Here is a 13,049-nt window from a genome sequence, read left to right as displayed (position 1 = left end):
AAAATTACCTGGTGAAAGGATTTGCTTAACTGAGGACTGAGGATGAACGCAATAAAAAAAAGCTAGTAAACATTATAAGTTATGTTTTTTATTGCCAGTTACAGCTTCCAACCAATTTTTGTTACCTTTAATTTGTTATTAAAAGTCATTGCATTACAAAGACAGCATAATTCTGCTTTCACCGTATCAACACCCAATTTGTGTCTAGTATTAGACCATAAATGATTCAGATAACTGAAGACTCTTTCAGCACAGGCTTTTCTGCATGGAACTGCCTTTCTGCATGGAACTGCCATTATTCTTTTAATAATTTTTCTGTAATGTTGGACGTTTCTTCTCAATTTAAAATAGTTTTCCAGGAAAACAAATTTGTGGACTTTAAATGAAACAACAAGTTCACTGTTACCAGTCACCATTTTATTTTTATTTATTTCCACGAAACGTTTCGAAGGTTTAAACGTCCATCATCGGGTGGATTTACATTAGTTAGTATTACATTTGTGTCTGTGTTGTGCTACGATTTTTGGAGGAACTTGTGGCACTGCCTAGTGGAGAAACAAGACACTATTTCAGAATATGGTTTAGGATTACTTTTGACAAAAAATTAACTGATATCTAATGGCAAACATTAAATAAGTAAACTAGAGTACCTCCAGTGGTCACAGGTTCCTTTTGCTGTCATAACACATTTGTCTGTGGCAGTATACATGTGATGTGTTATGACAGCAAAAGGAACCTGTGACCACTGGAGGTACTCTAGTTTACTTATTTAATGTTTGCCATTAGATATCAGTTAATTTTTTGTCAAAAGTAATCCTAAACCATATTCTGAAATAGTGTCTTGTTCCTTCACTAGGCAGTGCCACAAGTTCCTCCAGAAATCGTAGCACAAAACACACACAAATGTAATACTACCTAATGTAAATCTGCCTGACGATGGAGGTTTAAACCTTCAAAACGCATCATGGAAATAAATAAAAATAAAACAGTGACTGGTAACAGTGAATTTGTTGTTTAATGTCTGTAACAGTCACAGTAAAGCCTAACCTAAAAATGTTCGCATTTAAAGAATTTGTGGACATAGAAGCATGACTTTGTAATTGTTCCAAAGTTTTATTTAGTATATGGATCTCTTTGTATAAGCTGTCTAAATTAGTGATGTGAATGGAATTCTAAAATTATTGAACCACTCACACTCCAGTACCAAACATTGATCAAGGGGCTGAAATGCCTAACAGTTTGGCAAAATACTGAAGATCTTGCAGCCCAGTCTGCCAGTAACTTGTGTAATTATTACATCTCCAACAGTTTAGCTGTCAATATGAGCTGCAAGTTATTCAAAAATTAACAATTTGTTGTCTGTGTACTTTGGACTTCACACTGTGTAGCACTATGTTCTCTTGTCACGGCTGTTGTTACTTATTCACTGGATCATGCGCTAGGCAGGAGAGGCTGTACAAACCATTGTTATAAGTAGTTATTCATGTGACAAAACTGAGTACCTTTAGGATTTTTAAATACTTACAGTACACCTTAGCAGCTAACATATTGATGGTGCATTACTTTTGGTGTATTCTTCTTGTGTGAAAAATTTCTTGGTAGGTATCGACATGTGGTATTAGACCAGTTGCTTGGGAGGTATATGTGGAGTCACCCCAGAATATGGTACTGTATTGCATTGCACTATGAAACTGGGCACAGTAAGTGGAGTGTGTGTGCTCATGGATTTATTTCTCCTGAAACCATGCCAAGCATCTGACCTTTCCAAAAAATTAATTAATCTTTGATAAATTAATCTTTCCAGAAGTTTACCAAACACGGGTAACAATGATGTGGGTCCGTAATTTACCACATTATTTTTTCACCTTTCTTGAAGACTGGAATGACTTTTTCCACTTTCATGTAATCAGGATATGTACATCTCATCAACAATGAATTGCACACATGAGAGAGTGGGACAGCTACTTTACTTATGCAGTTGTTAATGATAAAATCTGGAATGTCATCAATTCCAGATGAGTTTGTTTTTGAGGTTCTTTGCACTTAATATTATTTCATCAGCAGTACTTACCCAAAAGAATATAGAGTCTACAATTTCTTTGTTTTGTCTATTTTGTGTGGGTTTATTGGTGCTTTGAAATAGTTTCTTTACCATGCTTCCATAGTAGTTGTTGAATATGTAAGGGGCATTCAAAAAGAAACAAGCTGGAGTCTGGAATGCACAAACCAGTGACAGGAGGGTAATATTGTGGCATGTGTAATGAGGTGTGGTTCCAACCAGAGCGTGAAAATTTGCAGTCGCTAGAGGGCACGTGTGCACATCACGTGACTATACAGAGCTAGCAACAGCATGCATCAATTGGTCAGTGCTCCCAGTATTATTACAAACAGTAACATGGAGGTGTCAAATGAAGAGCAAAGAGGTGTTGTTTGTTTCCTGAGAGTGGAAGGAGTAGGAGGAACGGACATTCATCGACGAATGTCAAAATCATACTGCTAACACTGCATGTCCGTTGCAAGGGTCAAGGCGTGGCACTAGCACTTCATGGAAGGGCGGGTGTCATTAGCCCATGATGCACGGTCTGGAGCACCACACTGCATTACCAATGACATTGTCCAGCTGGTGGATGCCCTCATTACCCAAGACTGTCGAGTGACAGTAAAAGCCAAAGCCGCCTTGGTCAGATTGAGCATTGGAAATGTTCACACCATCATGAAGGAACGACTGCACATGAGCAAAGTGTGTGCCCAGTGGGTGTCTCACAGTCTTCAACCACACCAGGAAGCATATCAAATGGACCACTGTCTTGCTCATCTGCAGTGGTATGTTTGGGAAGGGGATGCATTCCTGGCATGAGTGATGGCTGGAGATGAGTCATGGTGTCATCACTTCAAACCAGAATCAAAATGACAAAATCTCCAGTGGAAGCATCCAGGGTCACCACCACCAAAAAAAAGCCAAGACCATCCACATGAGTGCAGGAAAGGTTATGCTGACATTCTTTGACCAAAATGGCCCCCTTCTGATTCACTTCCTGCAGCATGGGACAGCAGTGAATGCCCAGCATTACTCGCAAACCTCGACCAGCCTTCACCAAGTGATCGAATCAAACGACCAGGCAATCTCACCCATGGGGTCATTCTGCTCCATGAAAATGCAAAGCCTCATATGGCCAACACAGTCACGGCACTCCTGCAGAAATTCAAATGATAGGTTCTCGACCACCCTCCATACCGTCCAGACCTCTCTCCCTGTGATTATGCCATTTTTGTTCCCCTTAAAAAGGCTCTGAGGGGCAAATGATTCACCTTGGACAATGACGTCCAGTTGTACGTGCAGAATCAGTTAGCATCACAGACCTGGGAATTTTATGAGACAACCATTCACCACATTGTGTCACAGTGGGACAAATGTCTCAACAGCCAGGGTCAATACTTCTAACATAAAAGTACTGGTTTCTGTAAATATGCCTCCAGGTCATTTCTTTTTGAATGCCGCTTATATTTGCAACTTTTTGTGAATTATAACTCTAGAGATGTTGTCGATCAAAGCAGTGTTTTTATGTTCAGAAGGCAGTTTATCTGTTTCATTTCTCATGATGCTCTACAGTGTCTTTGCTTTGTTTGGGGATTTTGGCACATAGTTGTCATTTGCTGTTTGCTTGGCTTGTGCTATAACCTTCTTAAAAATTTTGAATTTTTTTAGGTGTTTTCAATAACAATGTATTCTGCAGGTCACTTTTCACAATGTATTCTGCAGGTCACTTTTTATAATAAGTCCCACATTATTTGTACTCAGATGTCTACTGTGCACAGTAGGAAAGCAATAGAATAATAAATACACCAGATATTACATCAAAATACAATATTTACAATTAACAAATGACTGACCAACCATTACTGGGTTTTGAATAACACAAAATAATTGTTCAGGGCAAGGGATTAAACAATTTAATACACTAACATCACAAGCACACTCTAACCAAAGACTCTAAATAATCTCATACTGAATTGGCCCAGTGAAAAATGTTCCATAGAATTGAGGAATTAATTTATTGCATGAAAAAGGGCCTTATGTTTTTAATCTTAACCACTCTATTTTATTGGTATCTACCTTGTATTATTTAGTTTTGTTCAACTTGTTATGACATTGACAGCACATGCAATGCTCAAAAGTGGATGAATAAATTGAAATTGATGCTTTTGTTACTGAGCTGCACAAGAAGCACACATGATAACTACAGTCCATTTTATTTTTTAGGGAACCTGACACAGCTAAAAACACGGCAGATCATTCCAGTTGATCTAAATGCCTTTATTTACTGGAATGCAAAAATTTTGGAGGACTTCTGGCGAATGCTTGGCAATCCAACCAAAGCTGAATACTACAGAGATATAGCAGAAAAATGGAAAGAGGCTGTAACTGCTGTCCTGTGGCATGATGAAGTTGGTGCCTGGCTTGATTATGATATGTTAAATGATATTAAACGTGATTATTTTTATCCAAGCAATATTTCACCATTATGGACAGGCTGCTATGATAAAAATGATCATACAAAAATTGGAAAAATCCTGAAATATTTAGAGAAGAGCCAGGTAATGAGTAGTCGAGGAGGTATACCAACCTCACTTGAACATTCAGGTGAACAGTGGGACTATCCCAACGCATGGCCTCCATTGCAGTACATAATGATCTATGGCCTTGATCAGACTGATGATGAATGGGCTCAAAGTCTGGCACTTGAAATAGCAGACATGTGGGTCAGATCAAACTTCATTGCTTTCAATTGCACAAAATATATGTATGAAAAGGTAAGAATTTCCATTAATTTAAAAACAAAGACATATCTTCATTTATACACTTTTTAAAAGTATTTCTTACCTCAGTACTTGTACCTTTCATCACAAAATTCAAATCACATTACAACTTTGACATACCAGCTTATGATTTCCATGTTCTCAGAAGACCCCTATTTTCTTCCTTTTCTTCAGTACTTTAAGATATTTAATACTTCCTGCTACCAGCTAACTACAAGTGATTTTGTGTTACAATAATTAAACAGCAACTATTGTTGCGTGATTCTTTATTGGCATGATTGGTTTTAATTATTAGCTAATCAGGAAATGTTCTACCTGTAATGAAATTCTGAAGAATGAATGTCTTTCTGGAATGCATAGCCACTGGAAGGTGTGATACCATACAAAGATACTAGTAGAACATGCAGAAACTACAGTAAACACTGTAACTGTTCAGCATTGATTTACATGATTGTTTTTCTTCAGAGCACACAGATACATGGTACAAGATACAAACCTTTTTGTTATTCTTAGCTGTGTATCACTGTCCATCTTATCTGTTGATGTTTTAGATGATAAAAATTTCCAGTTGGATATTTTCCTTCTGACAAAATTTGATTCAGTTCCTCATTTCTCTCCTTAAAGATCAGTTTCTCAGATTCTTATTTAAAATTCCACTTAAGTTTCCACTAGATAGAGCTGCATTTCATGATTCCAATACATCATTATCCTAGTATAATTCTTCAATAATTTTTGTTAGCTAGAAACTAGTCAGTTATTGATGTTATTGCTTGCACTCCAAGTTTTCTTGTGCCTGTATTTCTTGCAGTAATATTTTTCCATATGTCCACACCACCTTATTTTCTCTCTCTCTCTCTCTCTCTCTCTCTCTATCTCTCTCTCTCTGTGTGTGTGTGTGTGTGTGTGTGTGTGTGTGTGTGTGTGTGTGTGCGTGTGTGTGTGTGTGTGTCATTCGCAAGCAGATCTATAATTCTGATTGTCCCATTTTGATGCCTGTCTACTGTTCAGTACTTCCTGTGTGTGGGAAATGGCCTTCTTTTTCTCATGCTATTGTTTGTAAACATCTGATATTTCACGTCAATATGATACTGGAAGGTCATGGTTGGAATACAAATAATTTAGTGTGTAAACACAACCAGTCACAATATAATTCAGGTTTGAGCAATATTGGAACATAAACAAGACTGAAAAGAAAAGAGCTTTTAGACAGTATCCTTCTTCAGTGTCAAATGTTAAAAAGCACAAATACTCGTTATACCATTGTTGACCAATGCTATTATATGTAGTACATGTATTAGTTTAAAAGCATCAAAGAATATCTTATGCATAATTGTTCAAAAAAATCTAATCACTTATTACACTTTTACACTCAACAGAAATTTCTTAAATGTTCACAAATTCTGAATTTACAATGAGAGATTATTTCATTTTCATTTTTTAGCTAGGCAATAGGACATGTTTATGTACACATAATAGTTATTTGATCATTTGTAAACAGATTGATAAAAAATTTCATTGTAATGTGAGATCTAGGATGTCTAAACTCTTAAGAGTTCCAATTACATTATTTACATTAAATATCTGGGTAATTTCACTATGTTGCACACATATTGTCACTACGACATGCAGAAGTTATTCTTCGTGTGTTATTTCATCTCTCCTTTCTTGTTTACCACAGAAAAAGTAATCTTCCTTTTTAACTTCTTTTTCATAATTGGGAATGTTTTTATACTTTTTTAACATGTTAAGACATTTTTCAAGAATTCTTGGGTGAAGAAAGTGTACAGAGACAGTGTACTTACACAATATCTACTACAATACTAAAATTTCTTCTCTTCTTTTTTCTTCTACATCCCTGGCTCCCCTTCCCTAAACACCCAGGCCATCCCTACTCTACCTCCCCCCCCCCCCTTCCCCCTTCTACTTTGATCCCCCATTCCACTCCACTCCACTCCAGTTATTACACTCCAACCCATTACTCTTTTCTGGCTCCTTTGCTTCACCCCTAAGCCCACCTTTTCTCTCCTCCATTCCTATGTACAGTGTGTGTAAGTCATACACAACACTACAGATTTTATATTGAATGCTGGACACTTGTATCACATTTATTTCATGTTATTACAGGTCAGAAGAGCTTGATAAGTATGTAGTAGAAATCAACATGAAAATGCCATTAATTAGTGTCCTGTAATATGACATCACCAGGATAGCTTCTTTTAAAATAGATCTCGATTAACAGTATTCATAAAGCAACACATGGAAATGCTATTCAACTGTAGTGTTATAACATCTTTTACTTCATCTGCAAACTTAAGATGGGCTTGGAATTATCATTACAGGACACCAAGATTTAACTATATGATATGTACTTTTTTCTACTGTATTTACCTTTTACTAAAAAATGTCTATTTTGTGCTATTTCACAGTATGATGCCACCCTCATTGGTGTTGGGGGTGGAGGTGGAGAGTATCGTGTACAGCTTGGTTTTGGCTGGACAAATGGTATTATTTTGGAGCTGTTGAATAAATATGGCCATCAACTGCAAGTTGTTGACAAATTTAATGCAAAAGCTGAACAGAGCACAGCATCTGGTGTGCAAGCTAGTGGAGGCCAAGTGTTAACAGCAGTGCTTGTTCTTCTCGGCACATTGGCTATCGGCAGCATAGGGTGAGGTAAGTCATTCATTTTTATGGTGATTTGGTAGCATTTGTAATATTGATTAACATAGAAACAACTGACACCCAGGTAATAAAGGGAAAGATATTGGAAAACAACATATTTTGTGTTAGAGTGCTTCATTAGGATACTAGTATCATGAACAAAAAGCTAATAAAGGAAGATGTAGGTCCTTCATGGCAAAGTGTGGTAGTTTTTCCATTAATGTGTTATGGTATTATTCAAATCCCTCCATCATGGTAACACAAATACCTAGGCACCTGATACAATTTATATCATGTGGAATTCCACTAATAAGTCTGACAATAGAATAATCTCTACTAAAGCAAGTTGTACAGGAGTTAGGAAGAATTTTGACTGGAATTATAATAAATCCAACAAGCAGGAAAAAACAGGCTGGAGAGAAATGACCCAATAGTTTGATATCGGCTCCTTGGTTTGACTTCCATAGATTAGTATTATTACAGTATATTTTAATCTTTGAAGGAACACATTTGGTTTGTTTTTCATGTTTAGAATGACTGGGTACGGCAAAATTTAAAACTTCATCAGTTAAGACTTGTGTGTTCTAAATCATGATGCATGTTTCATTGAGCAAATTTACAGATTATGTTGGTGAATAGTTTTATGATTTTTTTATATTCTCAGTTATAATGACCATGTTGTTGTTGTTGTGGTCTTCAGTCCTGAGACTGGTTTGATGCAGCTCTCCAGGCTACTCTATCCTGTGCAAGCTTCTTCATCTCCCAGTACTTACTGCAACCTATATCCTTCTGAATATGCTTAGTGTTTTCATCTCTTGGTCTCCCTCTACGATTTTTACCCTCCAACTGCCCTCCAGTGCTAAATTTGTGATCCCCTAATTAACTGAAATCCATAAATTATCCTTTTGAATTATTTTGATTTGTCCATTTTCCAGATTTCAAACAGAAACATTAAAAATCTGCATAAACTATTTACAATTTCTATAAAGAGTCATTATCCAAAATGAAGGACAAATGATAACCTGTAATGTTGTTGGGTGGTTATTGTGAGCATTTATTCATTCAACACAAAATTAGTTCCCTCGTCAGCATTATTAGCGACATGCTAGGATTACCTTATACTTTCTATACTTAACAAAATTTGCATTGGTGTACATTTTACATTAATACTGATTCACTCAATGTAGTAAATTTGACAGGCACTCTCCCAATTGCAGGAATCACACGTATTATTTGGGATTTTTTATTTCCAGAAAATATTGATTTAGGAGTGGAAACTGAAATATCTGTTTACCCACTTAATAGTTTATATAACATTAAGAGTAAAGAAATAACTTTTTTTCTATCTTATAGTACGCACTAGAATAGTGGAAGAAGCAAAGTAATCTCGTTACAAAAAAATTTATGATGGTTTGATGGAGAAGGGCAGGGAGGTGGTGTGGGGGCAGGGATGGAGGGAATAAAGTAGATGAGACAGTTTATGAGTTCTTATGAACATGAAAGAAAGTAAAGTAAGATAACTGTCTGAAAACTAAATGTACTGTGTCTTACAATTTAATGTTAGTCACAAATTCCTCTACTTGGTTAGCTCAAAATAGTATTACTATGACAAATAATATTTTTGTAGAACAAGCAGAAGCTAAACAAATTCATACTGGTCCAGTGATAAATAGTTTGTCAGATTATTAGTTGTATTTAGTCTCATTTAACTACTACAGTGTAAATGCCATTCAAAAAGATGTAAATAAAGAAGTGAGAGTGCTTAGTGTAAATACAGTATATGAATTCAGAGAAAACTTCCAAAATGTAAATTAGAGTGAATCTTATAATGGAACCAATTTCAGCTCTAATACATCATTTTTCTTAAAAAGTTTATATTGATTTTATAAAAGAATGTTCCTCAATCATCAATTAAATTCAAAACTAAGAACTCAGCAAAGAAACCTGAGACTGCAGCCATCAGATTGCCTTCAGGATGAATAAGAGATATGAATTGACTTTTTTTAAAAGGGTGTATCTCATGCTGAGTAAATGTTTCAGGATACACAAAAAACTGTGTCAACTCCAAACTACGAAACATAGATGCTTTTTGGTGGTTTTATGTGATTAGTACAGTAATATCTGACTTTGTGTGAGAAGGATTTGCACCTTAGATAATTATGCTATGTGTAATTGAACTACACTCCTGGAAATTGAAATAAGAACACTGTGATTTCATTGTCCCAGGAAGGGGAAACTTTATTGACACATTCCTGGGGTCAGATACATCACATGATCACACTGACAGAACCACAGGCACATAGACACAGGCAACAGAGCATGCACAATGTCGGCAATAGTACAGTGTATATCCACCTTTCGCAGCAATGCAGGCTGCTATTCTCCCATGGAGACGATCGTAGAGATGCTGGATGTAGTCCTGTGGAACGGCTTGCCATGCCATTTCCACCTGGCGCCTCAGTTGGACCAGCGTTCGTGCCGGACGTGCAGACCGTGCGAGACGACGCTTCATCCAGTCCCAAACATGCTCAATGGGGGACAGATCCGGAGATCTTGCTGGCCAGGGTAGTTGACTTACACCTTCTAGAGCACGTTGGGTGGCACGGGATACATGCGGACGTGCATTGTCCTGTTGGAACATCAAGTTCCCTTGCCGGTCTAGGAATGGTAGAACGATGGGTTCGATGACGGTTTGGATGTACCGTGCACTATTCAGTGTCCCCTCGACGATCACCAGTGGTGTACGGCCAGTGTAGGAGATCGCTCACCACACCATGATGCCGGGTGTTGACCCTGTGTGCCTCAGTCGTATGCAGTCCTGATTGTGGCGCTCACCTGCACGGCGCCAAACACGCATACGACCATCATTGGCACCAAGGCAGAAGCGACTCTCATCGCTGAAGACGACACGTCTCCATTCGTCCTTCCATTCACGCCTGTCGCGACACCACTGGAGGCGGGCTGCACGATGTTGGGGCGTGAGCGGAAGACGGCCTAACGGTGTGCGGGACCGTAGCCCAGCTTCATGGAGACGGTTGCGAATGGTCCTCGCCGATACCCCAGGAGCAACAGTGTCCCTAATTTGCTGGGAAGTGGCGGTGCGGTCCCCTACGGCACTGCGTAGGATCCTACGGTCTTGGCGTGCATCCGTGCGTCGCTGCGGTCCGGTCCCAGGTCGACGGGCACGTGCACCTTCCGCCGACCACTGGCGACAACATCGATGTACTGTGGAGACCTCACACCCCACGTGTTGAGCAATTCGGCGGTACGTCCACCCGGCCTCCCGCATGCCCACTATACGCCCTCGCTCAAAGTCCGTCAACTGCACATACGGTTCACGTCCACGCTGTCGCGGCATGCTACCAGTGTTAAAGACTGCGATGGAGCTCCGTATGCCACGGCAAACTGGCTGACACTGACGGCGGCGGTGCACAAATGCTGTGTAGCTAGCGCCATTCGACGGCCAACACCGCGGTTCCTGGTGTGTCCGCTGTGCCGTGCGTGTGATCATTGCTTGTACAGCCCTCTCGCAGTGTCCGGAGCAAGTATGGTGGGTCTGACACACCGGTGTCAATGTGTTCTTTTTTCCATTTCCAGGAGTGTATAAACTTCATTGATTTATGCCCTTTTAAAAAAATACATACGAAATTAAAAAACTCATGTCAGAATTAAACAAACTTTGCTTTGTTTTTGTTTGTTTTTTTTTTTTTTTTTAATTTCGTTTAATTATTTTTCGAAGGTATACAAAATACTATTAAGAGCAATGGTTTATGATACAAATCACAATAATTACTAAAAAGTATAACACCAGTTCTGTCATCAACTAGATTACATAAAATACATTCTTCTTATTCTGTGGCATTTTCAGGTTCAATTGGCCAAGAAAATAGTTCTGTGTAGAAATACTTGTGCTCTTGAGGAATGTAGGGTTCGATTTTCTTCAGCTCTTCAATCTTTGCTCTTTTGATGGGAACTTTCCCAGAAAAGTACGATGGTGATGATGGCAGAGCAGATGTCATTGAATTGAGAGCCATGAAAAAAGTGTGGCAGACTAGACCATTTATTGTCGAATACCCTTTAATGTAACCCTTTCTTTCATGGGAATAGACAAAGTCATAAAGAGTTCTAATTGAAAACTTAATTATTTCATTTCTGGGTTTGCTTTTAGTCTCTTCAGACATAGCATACTTTTTGATGTGCAATGGCCACCAGCTTTTGAAATCCAGAATTTCTGTGGTTGCCACTTCTTTCAACACAAATTTTCCTGGTACAGAACTCTCTATAATATAATGAGCAACCTCATGCACTGAATAGATTCTATCAATTTATAGGTACAGAAAGCTGGCTAAAGCCTGAAATAAGTTCTGCAGAAATTTTTACGAAGTCTCAGACGGTGTTCAGGAAAGGTAGATTAGGAATAATTGGTGGTGGAGTGTTTGTGTCTGTCAGTAGTGGTTTTTCTTGTAGTGAAGTCAAAGTAGATAGTCCATGCGAATTGGTATGGGTGGAGGTTATACTTAACAGCCAAACTAAGTTTATAATTGGCTCCTTCTACCGACCCTCAGACTCCGATGATATAGTTTCTGAACAGTTCAGAGAAAATTTGAGTCTCGTAACAAATAAATACCCCACTCATACAGCTATAGTTGGTGGGGACTTCAACCTTCCCTCGATATGTTGGCAAAAATACTTATTCAAAACCGGTGGTAGGCAGAAAACATCTTCCGAGATTGACCTAAATGCTTTCTCCGAAAATTATTTCGAGCAGTTAGTCCACGAACCCACGCAAATTGTAAATGGTTGCAAAACACACTTGACCTCTTAGCCACAAACAATCCAGAGCTAATAGAGAGCATCATGACTGATACAGGGATTAGTGATCACAAGGTCGTTGTAGCTAGGCTCAATACTGTTTCTTCCAAATCCACCAGAAACAAACGCAAAATAATTTTATTTAAGAAAGCAGATAAAGTGTCACTGGAAGCCTTCCTATGAGACAATCTTCATTCCTTCCGAACTGACTATGCAAATGCAGACGAGATGCGGCTTAAATTCAAAGATATAGTAGCAATTGAGATATCCATACCTCATAAATTTGTAAGAGATGGAACTGATCCCCCATGGTACACAAAACAGGTCCAAACGCTGTTGCAGAGGCAATGGAAAAAGCATGCGTAGTTCAGAAGAGCACAAAATCCCGAAGATTGGCTAAAATTTACAGACGCGTGAAATTTGGCACGGACTTCAATGCGAGATGCTTTTAATAGGTTCCACAACGAAACATTGTCTCGAAATTTGGTAGAAAATCTGAAGAAATTCTGGTCATATGTAAAGTACACAAGCATCAAGACGCAGTCAATACCTTTGCTGCGCAGTGCCGATGGTACTGTTACCGACGATTGTGCCGCTAAAGCGGAGTTATTGAACGCAGTTTTCCGAAATTCCTTCACCAGGGAAGACGAATGGAATATTCCAGAATTTGAAACACGAACAGCTGCTAGCATGAGTTTCTTAGAAGTAGATACCTTAGGGGTTGCGAAGCAACTCAAATCGCTTGATACGGGCAAGTC

The 13,049-nt window shown here is 38.5% G+C and overlaps 1 protein-coding gene across 2 annotated transcripts in view; it reads left to right on the top strand.

Annotated features, from left to right (window-relative positions):
- Window positions 1–13,049, top strand: part of LOC124721112 (trehalase-like) — a 254,065-nt gene that overhangs the window by 149,818 nt on the left and 91,198 nt on the right. The window contains exons 4-5 of one of the 2 annotated variants that reach the window (XR_007006270.1): window positions 4,262–4,812; window positions 7,245–7,491. Coding sequence is in view for 1 of the 2 variants with exons in the window: in XM_047245930.1 (XP_047101886.1) it covers window positions 4,262–4,812; window positions 7,245–7,486 (793 nt within the window). In the remaining variant the exon portion in view is untranslated. The remainder of the gene's footprint in view (window positions 1–4,261; window positions 4,813–7,244; window positions 7,492–13,049) is intronic. The other variant, XM_047245930.1, reaches the window with a different exon arrangement.

This window comes from Schistocerca piceifrons, chromosome X (genome assembly GCF_021461385.2).
Source record: "Schistocerca piceifrons isolate TAMUIC-IGC-003096 chromosome X, iqSchPice1.1, whole genome shotgun sequence".
Lineage (NCBI taxonomy): Eukaryota > Metazoa > Arthropoda > Insecta > Orthoptera > Acrididae > Schistocerca > Schistocerca piceifrons.
Note: the sequence above shows the minus strand (reverse complement) of the source record. Positions and strands in the feature narration are given on the sequence as shown.